General features: G+C 39.1%; 1 protein-coding gene across 1 annotated transcript in view; it reads left to right on the top strand.

Annotated features, from left to right (window-relative positions):
• The first annotated feature begins 3025 nt into the window (after window positions 1-3025).
• Window positions 3026-21805, top strand: part of Glg1 (golgi glycoprotein 1) — a 51242-nt gene continuing 32462 nt past the window's right edge. Inside the window, exons 1-7 of the mRNA XM_071597038.1 lie at window positions 3026-3530; window positions 3614-3861; window positions 8612-8738; window positions 11559-11789; window positions 12354-12546; window positions 18382-18602; window positions 20981-21102. Coding sequence (XP_071453139.1) covers window positions 3231-3530; window positions 3614-3861; window positions 8612-8738; window positions 11559-11789; window positions 12354-12546; window positions 18382-18602; window positions 20981-21102 — 1442 coding nt within the window. The 5' untranslated portion in view covers window positions 3026-3230. The remainder of the gene's footprint in view (window positions 3531-3613; window positions 3862-8611; window positions 8739-11558; window positions 11790-12353; window positions 12547-18381; window positions 18603-20980; window positions 21103-21805) is intronic.

Here is a 21805-nt window from a genome sequence, read left to right as displayed (position 1 = left end):
TGAAAGAATTATAGAATTTCCAATTTATAGTATCTGCTCTAATGGTTTATGGTGGAAATATATCAAATAAGATCAAATCATAGTATTTCTACCCAAGGATTTGTTGCACAAATATAGGACACGTCAAAGAAAATATACAGCTGCCAATTATAGTTGCAGATAATTATCAGTATTTGCTTTAACAGATAACCGCAAAGTTTTTTTTTAATAGTGACATTTTATTGAGATTCCTCACATTGTCAGGTAACTTATTTAAAATAATGAGGCCCATATTTATAGGCCCAAGTGCTGCATTTTTAGTTCTTTCAAATTATTGGTGCAGTTTTTAGAAGTTCTGGTATCATAAGTATGATAATCTTCATTGCTATTGTAGAATAGGATGTTGCACTTATCACTAATTATTCTTGTACAAATACACATACATGTATGTATATATGGGGCAAGGGTTCGATTCCCGGTCAAGTCTCTGGTCACCTGGAGCTCCACCTAAGCTATGTGATTTTTTGGGTACCAGATCTTCCTGGGAAACCATAACCCGCACTGGGAAAGGAACTGGCCCTCCTACCTTGATGTGTGATTTGTCACATGCCGTTGAGCTTAGTACTGGGTGAACTCTATCATCACCTACCAAACCGACCTTCGGGTTGATTATTGCGTTTATGGTTTATAAATACATGGAAGAGGTGGAATGGGAATCTTTTTAAAGAGGGGACTTCAGGGTGCATTAAAAGATGCATTGCACATATGCAAACAGCCACTGTTCGTATTTTAAGTATTGTGTTGGCTTTTGGTGAGGAACCCCAGAAAATGACGCTGCACATTACATGTGGATAGAAATTACCATGAAACACAGTTGATAGAACATCATTGCTAACGGTGAGTCTGATCACTCCGATGAGAATACAAATGGAGATTAATTTATGACAAAACTTGTGCATATGATCATCCCAAGGTAATTTACTATCAATTTCAATGCGCAGGAAGCGAGATCTGGTTTTTTGTGGGATCAATTACGCATCAATATTGATAACGATGCTAGCTTTTAGCTTATTTTTTTAGTAAAGTATAATAAGCTTGAAATAGCCACATTGAGGGAGAGGCGAGTTTTACTTGCACCACTCATCTAGCAAAAGTGTGGCATGGATTGACTGAGATAGCAGGTAATTGATTGGAGAGGATGACACATAAACATTGGTGCCATCAGCATAGAGCACTGGGAGTATGCTAAGTTACTAAGTAAGGGATTTAGTCCACCTGGGAGGTCATAAATGTACAAAGAGGGAAGAACAGGTCCTGGGGTAGAACCCTGGGGGACACTGGATTTCATAAGTTTGGGAAGTGATGCATGCATCTCATCTCATTTGTGCATAGAGAAACACATTTTTGTCTACCGATTAAATACAACTTGATCCAATCAAAAGATACACCTCTTATGCCAAAGCTAGTGAGTTTTAATAAAACTAGGTAATGGTTAACATGGTCAAAAGCCTAGGAGAAGTCAAAGAAGAATCCTGCAGATCCAGATCTGTTGTCCAGGCCAGGCAATATGTACAGCTCATTTTATTTTCCATGTTGTCCCTTCAAAAAAAATTTTAATGACTTATCAAATAAAGGTGCAGGATCTATCTAGTCTTTTCCTTGTGACGTAACACATTTAAAATGGATTTTTATTGAGTGATTTTTTCAATGCATAAAAGTTTTACAAATTGAAATGAAATCAAATTATTGGCTTTGTCATTCCACACTCTATTTAGAACACGACCCAGATTTCGACATAGACTTGATAAATTTGAGCAGTTGGAAATTTCAAAATCCATATGTTACAGGGATGTATTTGCCAATGAAATTTTATATCCCTCCCACTCCCTAGATCTACCACTCTTTCAAGTCCAGTGCTCCTCATAGGGGGTATCCCCCTCCCAAACAAACTGTCATTAACAGCCAACGATTGACACCAAAAGCTATAATACACTTTCCCTTCCATCTACATGTTAACCTTTACCCCGCAACCGTCCCTTCCCTCCCCTGCTCTGAAGGTGTATATGCAAAGCTGTCTACTGTGAGGACCACTTGATGATGACATTCAACGTCGACACCTCGGTCATGTTCTAATTAAAGTGCGTGGAATTACAAAGTCAATAATTTTATTTAATTTCAATATGTTATGTATCTTCCATGAAGTCACGCCAGAGACAACAAATTTCATTACGCTTGCACAATTTTTCTTGTAAATTAATGTAGAATAATTGAACAAAGGAAACGTAATTTATGCATCTCGTAGGTACGTATCGTCTTCATAATGCACGTACTTGACTGTATCACTACGAGTGTTCAACAATCAACTCCCCGGAGGAAGAAAAGTACGATTCAAATTCCCGCCTTTGGTACTCACGTTCGTTCGCCTCTGTTCGGGGTAGAGGTGGGATTTTCAATTCATTACAATGATTCGATTCAGGTGATTTGGTAATGACTCGATCTTTCAAACTGTACATAATGAATCAATTTGCCACAATGGCGCAAACCCATACGTGTACTTCGTTTATAATGAACCAACGTCCATACCAACCAAACCCATTTTCAAGACCAAAACCATCATACGGCGATGAACCAACACCCGGACAGTGATACATGAAATAACCGCGTGAAAATATAAATTTTCTTGAAATGTAGAAATTCTTTTGACTGATCAATATTTGTAGAGTGGCTGACGTTGTTAACATAAAAAAGAAATTTCATTTTACTTCCATTAAAATTGGTCGGTACATTCCTGATAAAAGGAGATGTTTACTGCAGATAGCATTATTGCGCTGTGATAGGCTGAAAATATTTTCTAATTAACGTTGCAATTTTTATCCTCAGGGTCCAGGATAATTCCTTAAATATTACCGTATTGGATTTTAGTAGCCGTTCGGTAGTGGTACCTACGGTATGATAAGCCCGTGACTTGTGCGCGCGCAACAAAAAACATTAAATCTACTAAAACAAACAGTACTGCCATCTAAGTGAGTAGGTGTGAGCGCATTGTGCAAGTGATTCAGGTTGACTGTGGAAGCTAGTCTCACAATGCGGTTGACTATCATGGATTGTGATGTATATGTTAATTCTCTGTTAGGTTTGATATACTTTAAGTCTATCCTCTAAGGTAAAATTATAGTGGAATTATATTCAAATTTTGACATTCAGTGTTTGTTATCCTCATTGGTCAAAACGTCATAAGGAAAAGTAAGACGATGGATGACCGGTGTGTTTTCTTAGTTTGCCTCTTTTTTGTGTCCGTTTCTTTGGAAATGGAAAAGAATATCATTCCAAATTCGCTGTATCATGTCAAAGACTTGCAATGCGTTAATTGTCAAAATGACCGAAGTGAGTACAATACCTCGCGAAGGAGTTTTCCAAGAAAGGTCAGAAGTATTCCCGAAAGGGTCAAGTTAATTGAAAATGCGGAATGTAAGCCTGTAATCGAAGACCTTTGTAAAGAATACATTCATGCGGATGACTTGGTAGTATTGGATTGCATTCTTTCCAACGAGGTAAATAACTATAATTCTCACAATTGTTAAAACGTTGTTGTTGTAATGCATTATTTCATGTTAATGATTTTGTCGTTTTATAGATCAAGAAAGTAAATAGAATCAGCGAGTCATGCCGTAACATTATATGGGCTCATTCTCTTCAACTCCTCGAAGAACCTAGCCTTCGCTCCGCAATGCAACTTGCGTGCTCCGCGGATTTGAAGGAAAAGGGCCTTTCAGTGTGCTTATCTGGATCTAATATACCCGAATCCTCTCCCTCTCCTGGTGTATCACCGTTTGTATCGTGTATATTGGAAAACAAGGAGGATATACACAACCCCCGATGCAAGTGAGTTTATTGTTCTTGTTTGTTCATTGTGACTAAAGTATAATAATAATGTATTTGTGGGTCTATCCCTTAAACAAAATATCTGCAGAAAGATCATTTGTAATAAAAGTCAAAAATTCAAACACCATAGTCAACACTCAAAAATTAAACTGAAAAAACTACAGGGTAGCAAGTGTACATGTGGTAAGATTTGAGGGCTGTGACATATCAAGTGCAAAAACCGTATTGAATGTGTAACAAACAACTTTGAAAAATCAAAAGGTATAGCTAACCTTGTCACATAAATATTGATAACTTTAAACCTTGCATACCAATAGCAGAGAATGGGACAAAATAATACATATGATGGATAATTTTGCCGTAGATTTCAAAGACCGTGTGTATAGTAAGGCCTTTGCTGCTGTACTAATGTTTCCCCCAAAGATTACACCAAAGGACCAATAGAAATGCATAATTTACTAGTTAGAGGCAGTAAACTTTCCAGAATTTCCTATTTCCTAAGAAACCTAACAAAGATTGTAGATCAAGTAGTTTAAAAAACAGCCTACTTTGGTAATTTCCAATCTCTAGTATGCTATGTAATTATCTTTTGGGGCTCTGCTAGGTTAAACCTTTTTTTATCAAGAGTTTATGATCTAAATTAATATTTTTTGTGAAGTTCAGACTAGCGGAAATTTTACTAGAACCATTTTTCAGAGGGTAAATATACAATTTTGTTTTTGTGTGACGTATAATTTATAATTAACCGGTTTTAAAATAACAAGATGAAATAATTATAATTAAATAAATAAAAGGTAATCTAAAGTGACCATTGGGACACCCTTACAGATCACGAAAGCATTCCTTTCCATTTTATCAGTGATATCTGCAATTTCCCCTCCCCGGACTACAACCTTGACATGGTGGAAGGGCTTGTGCATTCCGATGACCCCTAGAGCTGTGCTGGCGGGAGTAATAAAAATTGCTCCTGGTAGGGTCACCCATGCCAGATAGGTCGAAGGTTAGGAGCCAGACGAAAGGTAGTCCACGCAGCGTCTGTTCCTCAGTGAGGCGGCTGCAATGGCGTCTGACCCCAGTGGGGCGGCCAGTAAGTAATGGTGTCACGTTAAAAACACTATTGAGGAAGGCAACGGGAAACCACTTCAATTATCATTCCCAAAAAAAATATGATAGACAATAGAGATATTTTGAGTCCTGGCAACCATGGGGCTCGGCCCAATCGGCCGTGTGTCGTGCCCGGCAGTGGGGGAGGCAAGGCTTCCGTGGTCGTCATCCCACGAAACCCTTGCAAGGGAAAACCAGCAGCAGGGCAGAAGACGCAGGAGAAGAAGACCAAATTAGTTAGAATAGGAACGTGGAATGTGAGGACAATGATGAGGACAGGGAAATTGGAGAATGTTAAGCGAGAGATGGAAAGGGGAAATATAGATATTTTAGGTCTATGCGAGGTGAGATGGAAGGATAGCGGGGATTACTGGAGTTATAAGTATAGAATAATATACAGCGGTGGGGATGAGAGCCAACGAGGGGTTGCCATAGTAGTAAATGAAGAGGTCGGAAGAAGCGTAGTCAACATAGAGCAGGTAAAGGATAGAATACTACTAGTGGAGATAAAAGCAGAACCGACGAACTTGGTTATTATTCAGGTATACATGCCACCGAGCAACCATAAGGAAGAAGAGGTCGATAGGATATACGATCAGTTAGAGGACATGATCGCGTGTGTTCCTGCAGGGAAACATTTGATAGTGATGGGGGATTGGAATGCGACAGTAGGCGAAGGAAGAGATGGTGATGAGGTGGGGGACTACGGTTTAGGCACGAAAGCAGTTGAGTTCTGCAGAAGACAGGGGTTAGTCATCACCAACACTTGGTTTAGACACCACAAAAGATGCAGGTATACATGGAAAATGCCAGGTGACTCAGGAAGATATCAGCTAGATTATATCCTGGTTAGACACAGGTTTAGGAACAGTGTGATAAATTCCCACAGCTTCCCGGGAGCGGATGCGGACTCAGACCACAATTTAGTTGTTATGAAATGTAGCGTACGTTTAAAAAAGATAAGGCAGGGGCGGTGAGTTAGAAAATGGAATGTAGAAGCATTAAATGGGTTGAAAAGGAAGGAATACAAACAGGCGGTAAAGAAAATCATGGAGGAGGCTTAGTACTATCGAAAAAAAATGGGAAATGATCAAGAAAGGGTTGTCTAAAGCCGCAAAAGACACTATTGGAACCGTTAACGCTAAAAGGACTAGGAAACCATGGATCACGGATGAGATGATTACAAAGATGGATGAGCGGCGAAAATGGAAGAATATAAATACAGAATTAGGCAAAATGAAGTACAAAGAATTGAACAATAAATTGAGGCGGGCAACAAATAAGGCAAAAGACGCATGGTGGAAGACGCAGTGCGAGGATATGGAAAGTCTCCAGAGGAAGGGGGAAATCGGTGCGCTGTACAGCAAAGTTAAATCGTTATCGGGAAGTAAGAAAGGAAGAGCTATGCTAATAGTTAGAGATAAGGCGGGTAAGGTAATAGTTGACGCAGGAAAGATCCAAGAGAGATGGAAGGAGTATATAGAAGAACTGTATAGTAAAGAACTCAGACCAACACAGTTAGACATTGAAAAAGAAAATGACGTAGAGGAAGACAGCTTAGGTCCAGGCATACTAGACAATGAGATAGAAAGGGCATTAAGGGAGATGAAACTAAATAAGGCCGTGGGGGTAGATAACATTCCCGTGGAACTTTTGAAATGCTTAGGAAAATGTGGGAGGTAGAGGCTATATGGGCTGATCCGTAGTATTTATGAGGAGGGAATCTGGCCGGAAGACTTCGTCAAACGGAGTCATCCGCTAAAGTGCATTTCAATGCAACAATTTCAGAGTGTAAAAATCATTCGCCTTGACTGGGATTCGAACCCAGATCCCTCAATATCCGGTCGAGTGCTTTAGCCTCTTAAGCTACCGAGGCGTCCTCTTAAACTCTGAAAATTTGGGGCTTTTAAAGGAACTAGATGTTGTGACGAAATGCCGTACATACAATGTGACAGGCATTCGTATTCGTGCGTGAGGCGCCACAGTCCACGAGGTTAAAGCCAACTTTAAAAACTTATGGTGTTTATCCTTTGACAAATTCCAAAGAAACTGCGGGAGATGCCGCAACAGTAACTTTTAACGGAGTCATCCGCTAATGTGCATTTCAATGCAACAATGGATTTGGTTGACTGCTCTGTAATTAAGCTCCATGGGTAAGAATGGAGTAAGTTAAAATGGCTTGAATAATTCATGATGTCATTATAAAAAAATTTCTGAGAAAATGGAAAGTAATGCTAAAATAATTTATTTGCTGTATGATCTCTCTGTATGAACCAGGATTATCTCATAAGTGTGCGGATTATTTGGAAAATTGCTGTTGCAGATTGATGGGTTAAAAATTTGTGCTGTTGGGGGGAGGGTGGGGGGGGGTAGAAATGAGCTTGGCAGCTTGCCTGATTATGGGCCAGAATACAATATATTGGCAAAAATGCCAATGATATGTTCAAAATTAATGGTGTTGGATGGCAAGAGAAATATTGTGGCTTGGGTATTTACCATAATGAGTGTAGGTAAACTAGTGTTGTTATCAGCTCGGCAGAATTGACTGTTGAAGCAGCTTGCAATATCTGCAAGGTTGGAAAATGGAATGGTATCGAAATTTATGAAAAGTGGGTGTTGCTGGTTTGTAGTGTAGTTTGTCTCTTTATTTAATGATTCCCCATGCAGCTTTGGAAACAAAATTTGATCAATGGATGTGTTGATTATAATGATTTTTCTCGTGTTCCTCAATCTCACTTTTATATTGATGCAGAAGTGTTTTATGCGACAGTGTGAGGAGGGGTCAGGAAATTTACATAGGTGATGAAGCTCTCTCGCTAACTATAGCACTCGTATCCTTCAGCTCAGGAGGGAACTTGATATTCTTGTTTCCACAATTGGATGTTATTGTTTATAATGGAAAAGTATGGTTAAAAAGCATTATGAACTTGTTCGGGATAGTGTTGAATTTAGTATCAGCAAATGTTGTTTTGATCTGTTCAGGTTTATTTAGTCAAACTCTAGAGTGGGGAGCAATATTATGGAATGTGTCTGACTGGTACAAAATGGCATCCTAATGCATCCAATATCATCAAAGTCTTCTGTCAATATATCCTAGAATTCAGTAACCTTTCAATATGGGGGTCTCACAATTTTACTATTGACATTGAAGACTTAGAGGTTTCTCCTCCACCAGAATTGTAGCATACCTTTATGAAAATGCACATAATCTAAACAATAGTTTTCCTTGATAGCCTTAACATTGGAAAATAGCAGAACCCATTTTAAATGGTATTGCACGAAAAACCTTCACAGCTTCAACATAATACAGGAAGTTTAGTGGCTAAACAAAGGAGTCTATGTCACTTGCAAAAATCAAAAAGAGCCCTCTGTATTTGATTCCGGGGGACTCCTGAATTAGCAGATATAGCTCATCAACAAAAGTAGAACATACAAATAAATGGCATATCACGCATTAGTTCACATTTTGAAACATAATATGATGATTCAAGTTCTACTGATGTGCCATGAAAGGTGGACATCCAGTGAAATTGTCAGTTGATCAATTTCTCATATTTTTGCCACTATTAAAATTATTTTGTTTAATTAACGGTTTAGTAATGTCTCCAAAAAACTAAATGAATTGTCTATAAATCTTTATTTTCAGAATGTTCCTCCAGAAGATTGAAAAGGTAGTTTTATTTGACTTCGGACAAATGATGGGTCCACTGGCAAAATACTGTGAGGCAGATGTGAAACATTTGGAATGCAGCCACAATGAAGAGGCGTGGGAGGTAATGATTATTTGCTAAGTGCTTGGCTTGGTGATTTTGCAAATTAAGTGTTAGAATTGTGTCCCAGGGGTTTAGATCACTTCATCCCACAGCTCCATTCCATAACCCACTACATTATATTATTACTCATTCTTTATGCTCTGCATACTCTCTACTTCACTCTTGGTTCCATTCACGGTGCCTCTTCTTTTCCCCCCTCCCTTCCTTCTCCTCCTCTTTCCCGGCATCCTCCCATCTATGCATACATCCCCCTCTTCTGCATCCCATTGCCTCTCTCTGTCTCTCCTGCATCCACTAGTCCTCCCTCCTTTGAATTTCTCCCAACAACAACCATCTCTCTCATCCACTATCATGCCTCAAAATTCATCGTTTGCTGTCCTTTCTGTCCATTTCATGGACTCCATTCTTCTCCACACTCCCGTCTGAAAGATCCTACAATCAATGCTTAATCCCATACCTCTGTGACTAAGTTTCCAAGTGATACAAAGCATTGCTCTTTGTGGCAGGTTTCATGAGTCTTTATCTATGTACATGGATATTAATAGTTTTGATTTCAAAACTGCATACCTCTACTATCTTTCAAATTCCTTCATTGTAAAATTCTGCCGCCTGAGATTGCAGCCAACCGATGACGGCATTGAAGATGAGCCCAAAACATGTTATTAGCCTGACTTTTCAGTCGTGTTTCCATGCAACATATTCCTAGAAATTTGTGGAAAACTTTCTACAAATTTCAGGTATCGTTAAATGCTAGTGTTAACAAACGTTTTCATCGATTTTCAAGTGTAGTTATTTGTTTGCCCTAGATGGGCGGCCACGTCTGTTATCATCATGGACATTTACGTTCATTCTTAAATGAACGACAAAACTAATGCACGCAACTCTTGTCACTCATCACGTTTTGTCCTTACGTGGCTCACATTTCCCGATGAATGTCGGTAGCTCTGAAGATTTTTATCTGTAAAAACCTTATCTCTGAAAGAAATTCACATTTGGCAAGAATTTCAGTTTTATTGTTCATTTTCACTTGTTCAGGTAAACAAATGACCAGTGGCACGACCTTCCAACTATTGCAGAGCAAGGCATTCTGACCCACTGTGTTCATCAATACAGCGACCATTCGGCTCTATGCAGAGATATTTCTCTGTATCTCCCAGTAGTTTTTCATGTGTACATATGTCTACTGTGATGTGTGAAACAAGTGTTAGTTATCATTAAGCTATTTATCCTGTAAAAATGTAGTTTTCTATTTCTGTAGTCAATTCCTTTCTCCTAAACCATTTTCTCCCGGTACATTTGCAATTAGTTCATCTAATTGATCATATGCACCATCTGCTTCTTCCTTTGGTTGACTTCTTGTCCACCAGTACACCTGGACTAGATTTGACCGGGTCTCTGGGATTTGACTTTCGTGTCTTTCACCTGTTTCAAGACCACTGCACTTCTGCCTGCTGATGAATTCCTTGGTAGGCCTAAAGTCTACTTCGTGAAAATTCATGATCACTGAATAACCAAACTTTGTACTTTTTCACAAAAACTGAATTCACTACTGCCGGTTTTGATGGATAGGTATGAGATGATCATCATCATTAAATGGTTGTTAAGTTATTTCGTTACTTCTTCCTACTTTCTTAAAATGATATACTGTGGCTATCTAACCAACTATTATTCCATGCCAGCCTGTATAAGTCCAACATGTCTATACGAGGTCTGTCCAATAAATACGCAAACTGAGGCCATAAAAACTGTATTTTGCAAAATTTAGTCCGCATCGATTTTGTCACCTTCAACAAAGTACTCTCCATTCATTGCTATGCCTTCTTATTACATTTTCTTCTCCACTGTTTAAAGCACCATTTAAGGAAGTCCTCAAGGCAGTTAGGTTTTTTCGGTTCCTCGTCGTCTTTCTTTATTGTGTGTTCCACATCTTCCCAGTGATGTCCCCTCTTTACATTTTTGGGAATAGGAAAAAGTCGCAGGGGGCGAGATCTGGTGAATGAGGAGGATGGGCAAAGATGGTGATTGAATTTTTTGCCAGAAACCAGCAAACAATCAATGCTGAATGTGCGGGTGCATTGTCATGGTGAAGGATCCATCCATCGCCTTGAGTCTAATTTGGTTACAGACGACGTATGCAATTTCTCAAATGCTTGAGAACTGTAAGGTAGAACTTAGTATTTACTATTAGCCTTCAGGAATAAATTCTTGACCAACAACAGCTTCGACATGAAAGAAAACCACGAGCATGACTTAGATTTTTGTTCGGCTTTTTCTTGATTTTTTGGTTTGATTTTATCTACTTGGAAACGGGTGTTTTCTTCAGAGCATTATCACCATAAACAGCTTTCAACATTTCAGTAATTTCTGGATAACTTTTACCACAATTCACCAAAAAACTTGATGTTGATTGGATGCTATGTGATTTCTTCAATTTCCATTTTCATCTAGCAGTGAAAACAAGGACAACAGAAACTAACATAACCGGCAGCATATGTGTAGCTCGACGATCCGCCAAGTACAGACAGCTCATTGGGTTAAAAGGCAACTAGCGCCGTTGGTGGGTCAGGGACTATATAGTCTGCGTCATAGCCACCAGATTGCACCAGTTTGCACATTTATTGGATAGACCTCATGTGCCCTCTCTCCATCTTTCGTTTCACATTTCCCAGCTTCAACCTAGATTTCCAAGTCCCTATTTTAGCCATGTTGGTACTCTTCTGTCTTATCTTGAGTGCTGGAGTGGTAATAACATGTTAAAATTGATCATGGGTAATGGGCATGTATTTGATATTTGACTTCATGGGACTCTTTTGCTGGCAGGGTGGAACGTTGGCATGTCTCCAGTTGAAGTTGGTTCAAGTGCAGGATGAGCGCTGTCGATCCCACATCATGCAGCTCTCAGAGCTGCAAGCCGAGGATGTTCAACTTGACCGGCACCTCTATAAAGCCTGTTTTGCCGAGTACAATCGCTTCTGCAGAGACAATGAGGAAAGCATTGATGCGTACACTTGCCTCATCCGAAAAAGATGGGATAAAAGTGTCAGCAAAAAGGTAAGAAGCTAATTGTTGCTCGTATTTGCCCAAAGGAGGGTTTGCTCTCCCTTACCACCACCTCATTGCTACAACTCTTCTGGTTCACCGCACCAGTTCTCTTGTGTGCAGCGTTTTCCAAGTTCAGAAAGTAAAAGAACTAACGTGCGTGTAATTGTTTAGGAAATACTACGTAATTTTCTGGTCAGGCAATCAAAATTTAGCCATTTGCTCCATGTTTATAGCCCTAAAAGCTTTGTCTAATAATGGCTTCATCTTTTTTGGAACTTGATGAAGAATCACTTCTTAGGCATTTGTGTACTCTTAAATAGTTGATTGGCCAGAATATTGAGATAAGTTTACTTCTGATAATAATTCTTCAATGAACTAGATTAATTTCAATAATTCACCTGCATTGAAAGGCTTTATAACGGTGCCGTATTGGATTTTAATTCAGAAGCAAATATAAAATAAATTCAGGAGTAAAGGTTGTTGTTGCATTGTCGGACAATTTTCAAGTCCTCTTTTCACCGTTGGCATGTTGATTATATTAATGATCTTATTTTATTTCAACTCATCACTCAGTGTGCAAATGAGCTCAGCCGAAGGCTTGGCTTGGTCGCGCGGGATTACAAAGCAAGCAAAGGATTCACTCGGGCTTGCAGGGATGATGTGCGCATGAACCACTGTCGAAGACGGCGGCCTCATACCGCTGATGAAGCTTTGGATGTGCGCCTTGCTCATATACTGCTCTGTTTGGAGGGAGCCATCCGCAACGGTGAGTAAAGAAGTGGCAATGCAGCAACTTCAGAGTGTGTAATCATTCGCCTTAACCGAGGTTCGAGCCCAGATCCCTTGATGGCCGGCCAAGTGCTTTAGCCAGTTAAGCTGTCCAGGCGTCCTCCTCTTAAACTCTGAAATTTTGGGGGCTTCAAAGGAACGAGATGCATATTAGTGGATGACTCCGTTAACAGTTACTGCTGCAGCATCTCCCACAGTTTCTTGGAATTTATAGAGGAGGCATCGTACAGGAAAGAAAGTGGTGTTGTGGTCATTCAATGAAAATCAATTAAAAAATCTTTAATAAACCCAATTTTGACCTAGTTAGTTGGTCAATATCATCCATCTCTTGTAAAAGATGGATGATATTGGTCAGCATCTTCCCTTGATATGTAAACAAGATTTCATTGCAGTGAGCTCAGCGTGAGCTTGCTTCAAAACTTTTGAAAAAGTTTTAACTATTGTACTCAGAAACCCTAGCTAACATTGCAAAAATATCTTTGAACGCTCTATTACATGTTGTAATAGCTCATTCTTTAGATCTCCATGCTTTCAAACCTCCCATAATTACACGGGTCTTTAAATGGAAAAAATAGAAAAAAACTATTCTGGGTATATTTTTTAATTCGTCAACATAGTCTCCTTTTAGCTTAATCATCACCCTGTCCAAGAAATACATGAACTGAGGCCATTAAGGGGATGTAGATGGTGCGGTGGCTATTGTACTGGCTTTCCACCCATAGGGCCTGGGTTCAAATCCTAGTGGTGTTGGATATATTTCAGGGGTATTTCGATCCCTACTTGAGGTGCTTTGTGGAGTGAGTATGCCATCCGTCAGATGGGACGTTAAGCTGCGGACCCCTTGGCGCCTTACGACAAGAGTAGGCTAATGCCGACACCGGGTTTCTCTCCACCCTTCATCCTTTCCTGTCCATCCCCTATGGCGCAAATGACCTCAGCTGTCGGTCGCCTTCCCTATACTTCTACTAATGATGCCATTGAAACTTTATTTTAACTCCCCTCATCGCATTTTTGCATTTTGGGAATAGGAAAAAAGTCGCAGAGGGCAAGATATGGCAAATAAGGAGGATGATCAAGGATGGTGATTGAATTTTTTGCCAATTTTTTGTCGTCAGCACAGGTGGTTGAAGGTCATCCCGGCCTTGCATCATCCGTGAAGTCTTGTCGGCCATCTTTAAAACGCTTAATCCACTTGAAAACTGATGGATGTTTTCTTCAGAGCACTGTCACCGTAAACAGCTGTCAACATTGCAGTAATTTCTTGATAACTTTTACCGCACTCCACCTAAAAACTTGATGTTAATTCATTGCTTCGTGATTTCATCAATTTCCATTTCCAACAAACAGTAAAAATAAGGACAACAGAAACTAACATAACTGGCACCATACGAACAGCTTGATGATTCGCAAAGCCTAGACAGCTCAGGTCTTGGGTAACTAGCACCGCTAGTGGGCGGGGCTAGTCGGCTAGTAGTTACCCGAGTCAGCATCAGTCAGATAGTCCAGTCAGCATCATGGCTGCCAGATTGCACCAGTTCGCCCATTTATTGCATAGACCACGTACACTTTTCTTTAAGTTCTCCAAAAAGTATGGTTTCCGAGGGTCCTTAAATTAGGCATATGTGTTGGCGATGACCACCTTGTCAACATGAATCATTTATCATTTTCCGAGTAGTCTTTTTTTCATGTTTGGAAATAAAGTCATTGGGGGGGGGGGGGGGGGCATATATGGTGGATGTTGGCATAATTCAAACTTAAATTGCATGATTTCCATGTAATATTTGCCCTTTTTGAAAGTTCTCAATGTAGGTCGATGATTCCACATGCATCCCATAAAACACTGGGTTTAACCTTGTTGACTGATATCACTATCTTTGGAGCCAGATCAGCGTTAGAAACCCTCTATTTTGAGGGTTCTTTTGTCTCTGGAGTGTTATACTGTATTCATGTCTCATATGCAGCTGTGTTCAATGCAGAAACTCATTAAAATTGTGACGGAATAATGCCAAACAAGCTTCCAAATTAACCACATGATCTTGCCTATAGTCCTCTTAAGAACAAACGCCGCACCTATCTTGCCGAAATTTTTTGACACCCAATCTTTTGTGCAAAATTGAAAACAATGTAGGTTCTGGTGATATGCTTGTGGCCTCAACTATTTGGCGAACTTTGATTCTTTGATCAATCAAGAACATATTGTAGATTTTGTCAATTATTTTGTAAGAAGTCACTTCCACTGGGCATGCCAAACAATGTCTATCATTTGTGGATCGTGGTGGTCCTGTTTAAACTCATTTACCCAATGGTAGATATGTGCTAACACAGGAGTAAATATGCCATGAACTTTATCCTACTTGGCTTTGATCGCTTCCAGTGTAAAGCCTTTTAAATAGAAAGGTTCAATCACGGAACAAAATCACTTCTTTCCATTTTTCTAAATTAACAAAAGTTGGTTATTCCCATCAACTATGAAAATGAAAAAAAATATGATCAGTACAGCTGAAACTTTTAACTGAAGTTAAGTGAAAGGACAGATTTACTAACAGCTTACCTTTTCCAATATTGTGAGTGCCATATCTTGGATTTGATTAATTATTGATTAAAAATTGAAGATGTTCCACAAAATAAGATATTAGGACCCTGTTTCCATGTAACTGCATCATCATCAGGAGTGATCACACTTGATGATGATGTGGTTACATTGAAACGGGTCGTAATAAATCTTATTTCGTGGAAAATTGCCAATTTTTAATTAATCATAATATTCCACCATATCACGCCTGAAACGTCTCTTTTCATTCTTGGATTTGATGATGACTTTTTGGAGGGCCCACATGTAAACAGAAAATGCCTGGGGATTCAGCATGGTACCAGTCAGGCGATGTCATGGTAAGGCACAGATGTAGGAACATCATGATTAAGTCACGCCATATCCAACAGCGGATGCAGATTCTGGTAATAATGTGGTAGTGTTGAAGTGTAACCTCAGATTCTGGATGATAGAGCAGAGAGATGGTTGACGAAATTGAATTTAGAAGCATTAGCCAGAATGACAAAAAAAAGGAATATCAGCAGGCTGTGGAGGAAATCATGAATGAGGAAAGGGACCTTGGAACATTGGAAGCAAAATTGGAAATTTATCTAAAGCTGCAAAGGAAACCATTAGGATGGCGAATTTGAAAAAGACAAGGCATTCATGAAATATCGATGGGAAGATTGGAAAACTAGATGAGGGAAGGAAATGGAAGACTTTAAATGCTGAATTTAGTATTTGAAAGCTCAAAGAAGTGAATAATAAACTCAGGCATGAACCTAATAGAATGAAAGAAGCTTGGTGGAAGATGCAGCAGAAAGATATGGATGCATACATATGAACAGTGAAATGAGTATGCTGCACAGAAAGGTACTCTGAAGAAGTGATGGTTGACAGTCAAAGGTAATTGAGTACAAGTGCAGTGGACCCTCATACAATGTCCATAATTCATTGCAGGATCTTTCCCATATAGTGGAACACACGTCAAGTGAAACAATTTCTCTGCATAAATTTATGTAAAATACGATAATGGATTCCATGATGAAACAAATAAATTATGCACAAGGTTAATCAAAGAAAATTACTCATACATTGTTTAATATTAGCTTCATAGTTTCTTATATCATGGAATGAGCCAACCTGGAATCCAGACCTGATTTGTAAAAACAAAAAAGAATCAGAATAATTAGTTTATTCTTTATGATATGCATCTTGTTCCTTGATACTAGAAAGCTGTCTGGAGACATTTGGTTTTACTGAAGCTTCAAAATTTTGTGAAAATGCGACCCACCATTATCATCAAATAAATTTTTTGTGCAAATAACCACTGCCTTATTAGAATGATGCTTTGTATGCATGGTACAATGCAACAGTTTCTCATGACCTCCACATTGCATTCAGCCAGCTCTTCTGGGTTTAACACTTCATTCAAGGCTCGTGGAGTCTCCTCTTTTGTTATGTGTGGAAATGTAGGTTCGCTTTGGCGTCTTCTTCCAGAAGACCTGTCTTATCGTAATGGAAAATCTGTCATGGCTGGTGGTAACCCTCAGAATCTACAAGCTTCTGAAAGTCACCGATAAAGTTCTTTGCTGCATTTCAGTTAGAGCTTGTTTCTTACTATGTCTCGCAATGCCATGGATGACAGTTCTTCTCTTTAACTTCTCCAACCACCCACGGCTTCCCTTAAATACTTCTTCTTCAGTCGTTGATTATTAACAAGGTTTGCAAAAAACACTCCTCTTCTCGCTAAAGATATATTTGTCAATAGTATCACATTGCAATTGATTTTCACTTATTCATATGAGAAGCAACCTTTCAATATCATCGAGAATACGTGTCCTTTGCATATATGTTCTTGTCACACTCTTTGAAGTTTATATCTCGTTAATATTTTTCTTGTTTTTGAGGATCATACATATTGCTGATAAAGTGATTTTGTGTGCATGTTCGATCAGCCAGGTTCACATCTTGTTCTCACTCTTCAGCGATTTTACTTTTCATATATTCCCTTATGGTTGCCTTGTGGTGATTATTTTCTTCAGAGATATATGTAAAACTATTCACAAAATATAATTAAACTTTGCGCAAAAATAATCAGAAATGATATGCCTGAAAAGAGTTTGGAACATGTGTAATCGCCAGCGATGGCTAGAGTAGGGGGGGGGGGGGGTAGTGCCTTTTCCCTGTGCCGGTTATTGTTTCCCAGGAAGATCTTTTTACCCCAGGATACTTTTGAGTTGGAGGGAATTATCAGGAGCTGGCAGGACATTTCATATATTTTGCCGTATTTTAGAGGAAAAGGAGCATTGTTTTGAGAATACAATGGATGACAATGATGTTAGGGAAGCTTTGAAATGAAGAAATGGTTGAATGACAGGTATATTAAGTGAAGATAAATAAAAGTAAATATTGGTAACATTAATTAGTATTAATAATAGTATTCCCTGAATGCACGATGTGGACTTTGAGGCAAGAGCATGCGAGTATCGAATGGAGGCTTTTGAGATGTTGTGTGTGTGTGGTGAAAAAAGTGGGGAAAAAGTGAGTTGGCACAAGACGAAGACGAATGATGGAGTGTTTACTATGGAAAGTGAGGGAAGGAAGTTGTAGGGGTAATTTGATAAAGGCAGAAAAAGTGGGTGTAATACAATCTTAACAGTCCTAGAAAATGAGTCAATATTGGTGGGATACCCCTTTATTAAAAGGGCCTGTAAATTTACTGATTGGGTGTGGTAAGTCCTCAGAAAGTTTGTTGGCCTGGAATGGTTTTGGCTGGATTCTGCCACCACCATCTGATTGTTTCACTTTCTGAATTTTTAGTGTTAACAATGGAACCAGTAGGTACTCACCTCATTAGTGGAGACCCATTGATTTTGGCATTGATTAGCTTTTTCATTCCAAATTAATGAAACTATTATTGTTCTTAGGGTACTGTAAAATTTGATGGTTAAGTGGATCTTTTAATGTTTTAATTGCGATAAAATTTTAATTTCTGATTTGATCCAACTGATATTATTAATTGAGTAAAAAAAACTGTTTATCTGTTTGTTCTCTGATGTGTCATTATTTGAGATAGGGAGTTATGTTAAGTGCAGTGTGACGCAAAGACAGGAAAAGGCATAGATCAATGAGGCATGGAGTCTCTCTTCCAGATTTACATCTTGTTTTTAACCCTCCCTCTCCCTATCTCAAGTGAGTGTTTGGGTGTACCTCTGAGGTGGGCTCTTCTTATTAGAGATGGCTGATCCTCTCGACTATGTGTTTTCACAAATGCTGCAGGAAGTGCCGTGTCCCCTGAGTGCCGTACTGGTATGGTGGCCCATCGACGCTTCCTCTTTGAAGATTACCACACCTCTCCCGAGGTGGTCTCTGGTTGCTCCAGTGATGTGGCCATGCTGTGCAGTGGGCAGGAGGGCGCTGACGTGATCCACTGTCTTATGGAGAATGCCCGCCCCTCACATCGCCGTGGCCAACGTATCTCCAAGACTTGCCATCGAGCCGTGAGTACTATGTTCCGTGTTTCTTGATGCTGCATTTTTATTCGAGTCAAAGGTATTTGGTGGAAGGTGATATTTACATGACTAATTAATGCCAAGTACAGTGAAACCTCAAATTTACATTTTAGGGAGGACCAGTTAAGAAAAATGTGTAAAATTGAGTTAAACTTGATAATATTAGAATAAAGGATATAAAAAACATCAATTTTTTTATGAAAACGAAATAAATCCTTAATGCAGAAAGAACCAATGTTTTTCACAGAATTTGTAGAAAAATACGGTGGGTATATGGATGGAAATGAATGGATATACACAACTTAAATGAAGTGAAGCATGATGCTGTCATTCCCTTTAGTAGGAAAACACCGTGCTAAGGTTTTTTATCTGCAATAGTAGTGGTAGTTATCAGGGAAGGCGACTGACGACTGAAGTCATTTGCACTATTAGAGATGGTTGGGAGGGAAGGTGGAGAGAAACCTGGCATCGGCATTAGCCTAGTCTTAATGACAAAAGGTACCAAGAGGTACATGGCCCATCTATTTATTTATTTAGCCTTAGTCCGAAAACAGTACTTTTTGGCCTTTGCATTGGACTAATGGCTAATAACAGTGAAAATAATGGAGATGATTACAAACACCCAAGCCCTAGGTGGAGGAAAACCCACCCAGGTGGGAATCGAACTTGTGACCCTTGGATTGACAGACTAGGAAGTTACTTTACGGCCACCGAGGCCAGCCAAATTTTTAAAAACTATCTGACGGATGGCATACTCATTCTAAGTGCTCTCCACAAAGCTTCTCAGGTAGGGATTGGGATACCACTGAAAAAGATATCTGCCACCTCGAGGTTTCAAACCCAAGTGATAAGTTAGCCACCACACCATCTCCTTTTATCTGCATTTATTAATTTTTTTGTGGAATACAATGTTTTTGGCTACTGAGTGAAAATGTGAAATGAAAAACTTTTGAATTAACTTTTTTCTTCAAATTTTTTTTTATTTTTCAACTTAGTCTCCTTTTAAGTCATCACACTTTTTCCAGCAATGCTCTCTCTTTTTTAACTCTTCAAAATAGTTGTTGACATCTTTCGCCACAAAATTAGAATGGCTAAATGCAATAGCCTCCTCGTCCAATGAAAATCTCTGTCCTCCAAGCAAACCTTCAAGGTAAGCAGACAGGAAAAAGTCCCTGGGGGCTAGATCTGGTGAAGGCAGTGGGTAGTCAACCGACTCCAAGCGCAATTTGTGAATTTTAGCCATGACGACCACCAAAGTGTGAGCATGTGCATTGTTCTGATGGAAAAGCACTTCCTTCGTCTTCGAATATGATTGATGTTTTGCAATGTCTGCCTCCAGCTTGTCAAGTAAGGATGTGTAATACTCTCCCATTATTGTTTTACCTTTTTGAAGATAATCGCTAAACCAAGTTTGGTGACTATCCCAAAAAAACAGTCTCCATCACCTTCCCAGTCGATGGAACCGTCTTCGCCTTTTTCGAAGAAGGTCCACCCTTTGCAGTTTACTGCTTCGATCGGTCTTTCGTCTTGGGAGTGTAGTGGTGGATACAACTCTCATCTACAGTTATGGACGCAAAAGATCTGACTTGCTTCACTTTATCCGCAATGCCTGGAAATGTTCATTCGAATGCCTTTTTAGTCCAAAGTGACCCAACACATGGATAGCTTTTGCATCTCCAATTCTTCAGTCAATATATGACAAATGCATCCTTTCAACATGCCAATAGCCTCAGCAATCTCTCTAACCTTAATTCAGTTGTCGTCCAGTACCATTTGGTGAACTTTATCAATTATATTGGCGATTATTGCAGTTCTTGGCCATCCTGAATAATCGACATTGACCAAGCTGGTACAGCCACATTTAAATTCAGCTGCCTAAAATTTCATGGTCGCAATTGATGCTGCATAGCACCCATATACAACATCCAGCTCGGCTTTGATTTGCGTAAGCATATTGCCTTTCAAAAACAAATATTTAACGACATCTCATTACTCGGTTTTTTCCAATTTCACAAAATCTTTGCAATGACTCTCAGACAATTGTCAATCAACTGAGCATCCAAAATGGCTGATAATTTGGTTAGGTAGGTGAGAGGCTTAAGTTCGTGGAGGGTTCATATTTATTTGCCAAAGAGTTCTATTTGGGAAGTTCAGCAAAGAAAAATGTTGCTATTTACCATATTTTACCAATGACATCAGTTTTTGTTAATGTTCAAATATATCAGTTTTATTTACCATCAATTCCTTACTGTACACCTTGTGTATTTTTGAAAGTGCATCAAAACAAACTCAATTTTTGGAATTTTTTTCTTCTTTTCAATTTGAATTCACAGTTCTGTTGTTTTCCTCTCATTATCACTTAACAGCTGGAGGCCCTGGCAAAGGAGACTGACATTGGTGAGAACTGGACCATTGACCCTGTGTTGAAGAAAGCGTGTGAGGCAACTGCCGAGGAATATTGCTCAACTGTAAATGCTGGCGACTCAGGGTAAGATACTCATTTTTCTCATCTGTTTTTTAAACCCTGAGCTTAATTTTCCTTATATGGTGTTAGTTTGGGCCTCCCATTTTAAGCACGAGTCTATAGACGTGCGGAAGAATTTTGTGTTCAAAGCACAGTGCCAGTTGTGTGTCACTTTTCTCTATTTTAAAATAACTTTCACCTTCTCACAAATAGTGTTGCATTTCAATTGCTTATCATTTATCCATAAGGGAAGTAGCACTTCAAAATCATTGAGAATATGTAGCCATTGCATCTTGTATTCTTGTCAATCTCTTTGAAGCATCAATCTCTTTAATCTTGTACTTGAAGAAAATGCGAATTGTTGATGCAAGTGTTGACTGTATGGATTGTATGTCCATTCTAGATCAACCGCGCAGATACCTTGTTCCTGATTTTGAATGGTTTTACTTACTACTGTTATTTTTATTCTATAATGGCTATCTTCTCGAGGAGTTTTCTTTGGTGAAATTTTTGCAAGCAGTAGTACTCTTTGCGCAAAAACATCTCAAATAATAGGTCTGAACGAAAGTTTGAGAAAATGTGTGATATATAGCTACACTAAGACAGTAGCGGAACAAGTGCCAAAAACAAACTGACTGAACAGGGGCTCGCACATTCCCGCTCTTCGTCACTCATTATGTGAAAAGTGAACTGTCAAGCAAGTCATCTTTTTACATTATTGTGTGCT

This window comes from Hetaerina americana, unplaced genomic scaffold (genome assembly GCF_022747635.1).
Source record: "Hetaerina americana unplaced genomic scaffold, ioHetAmer1.1.p SCAF_8, whole genome shotgun sequence".
NCBI lineage: Eukaryota > Metazoa > Arthropoda > Insecta > Odonata > Calopterygidae > Hetaerina > Hetaerina americana.
Note: the sequence above shows the minus strand (reverse complement) of the source record. Positions and strands in the feature narration are given on the sequence as shown.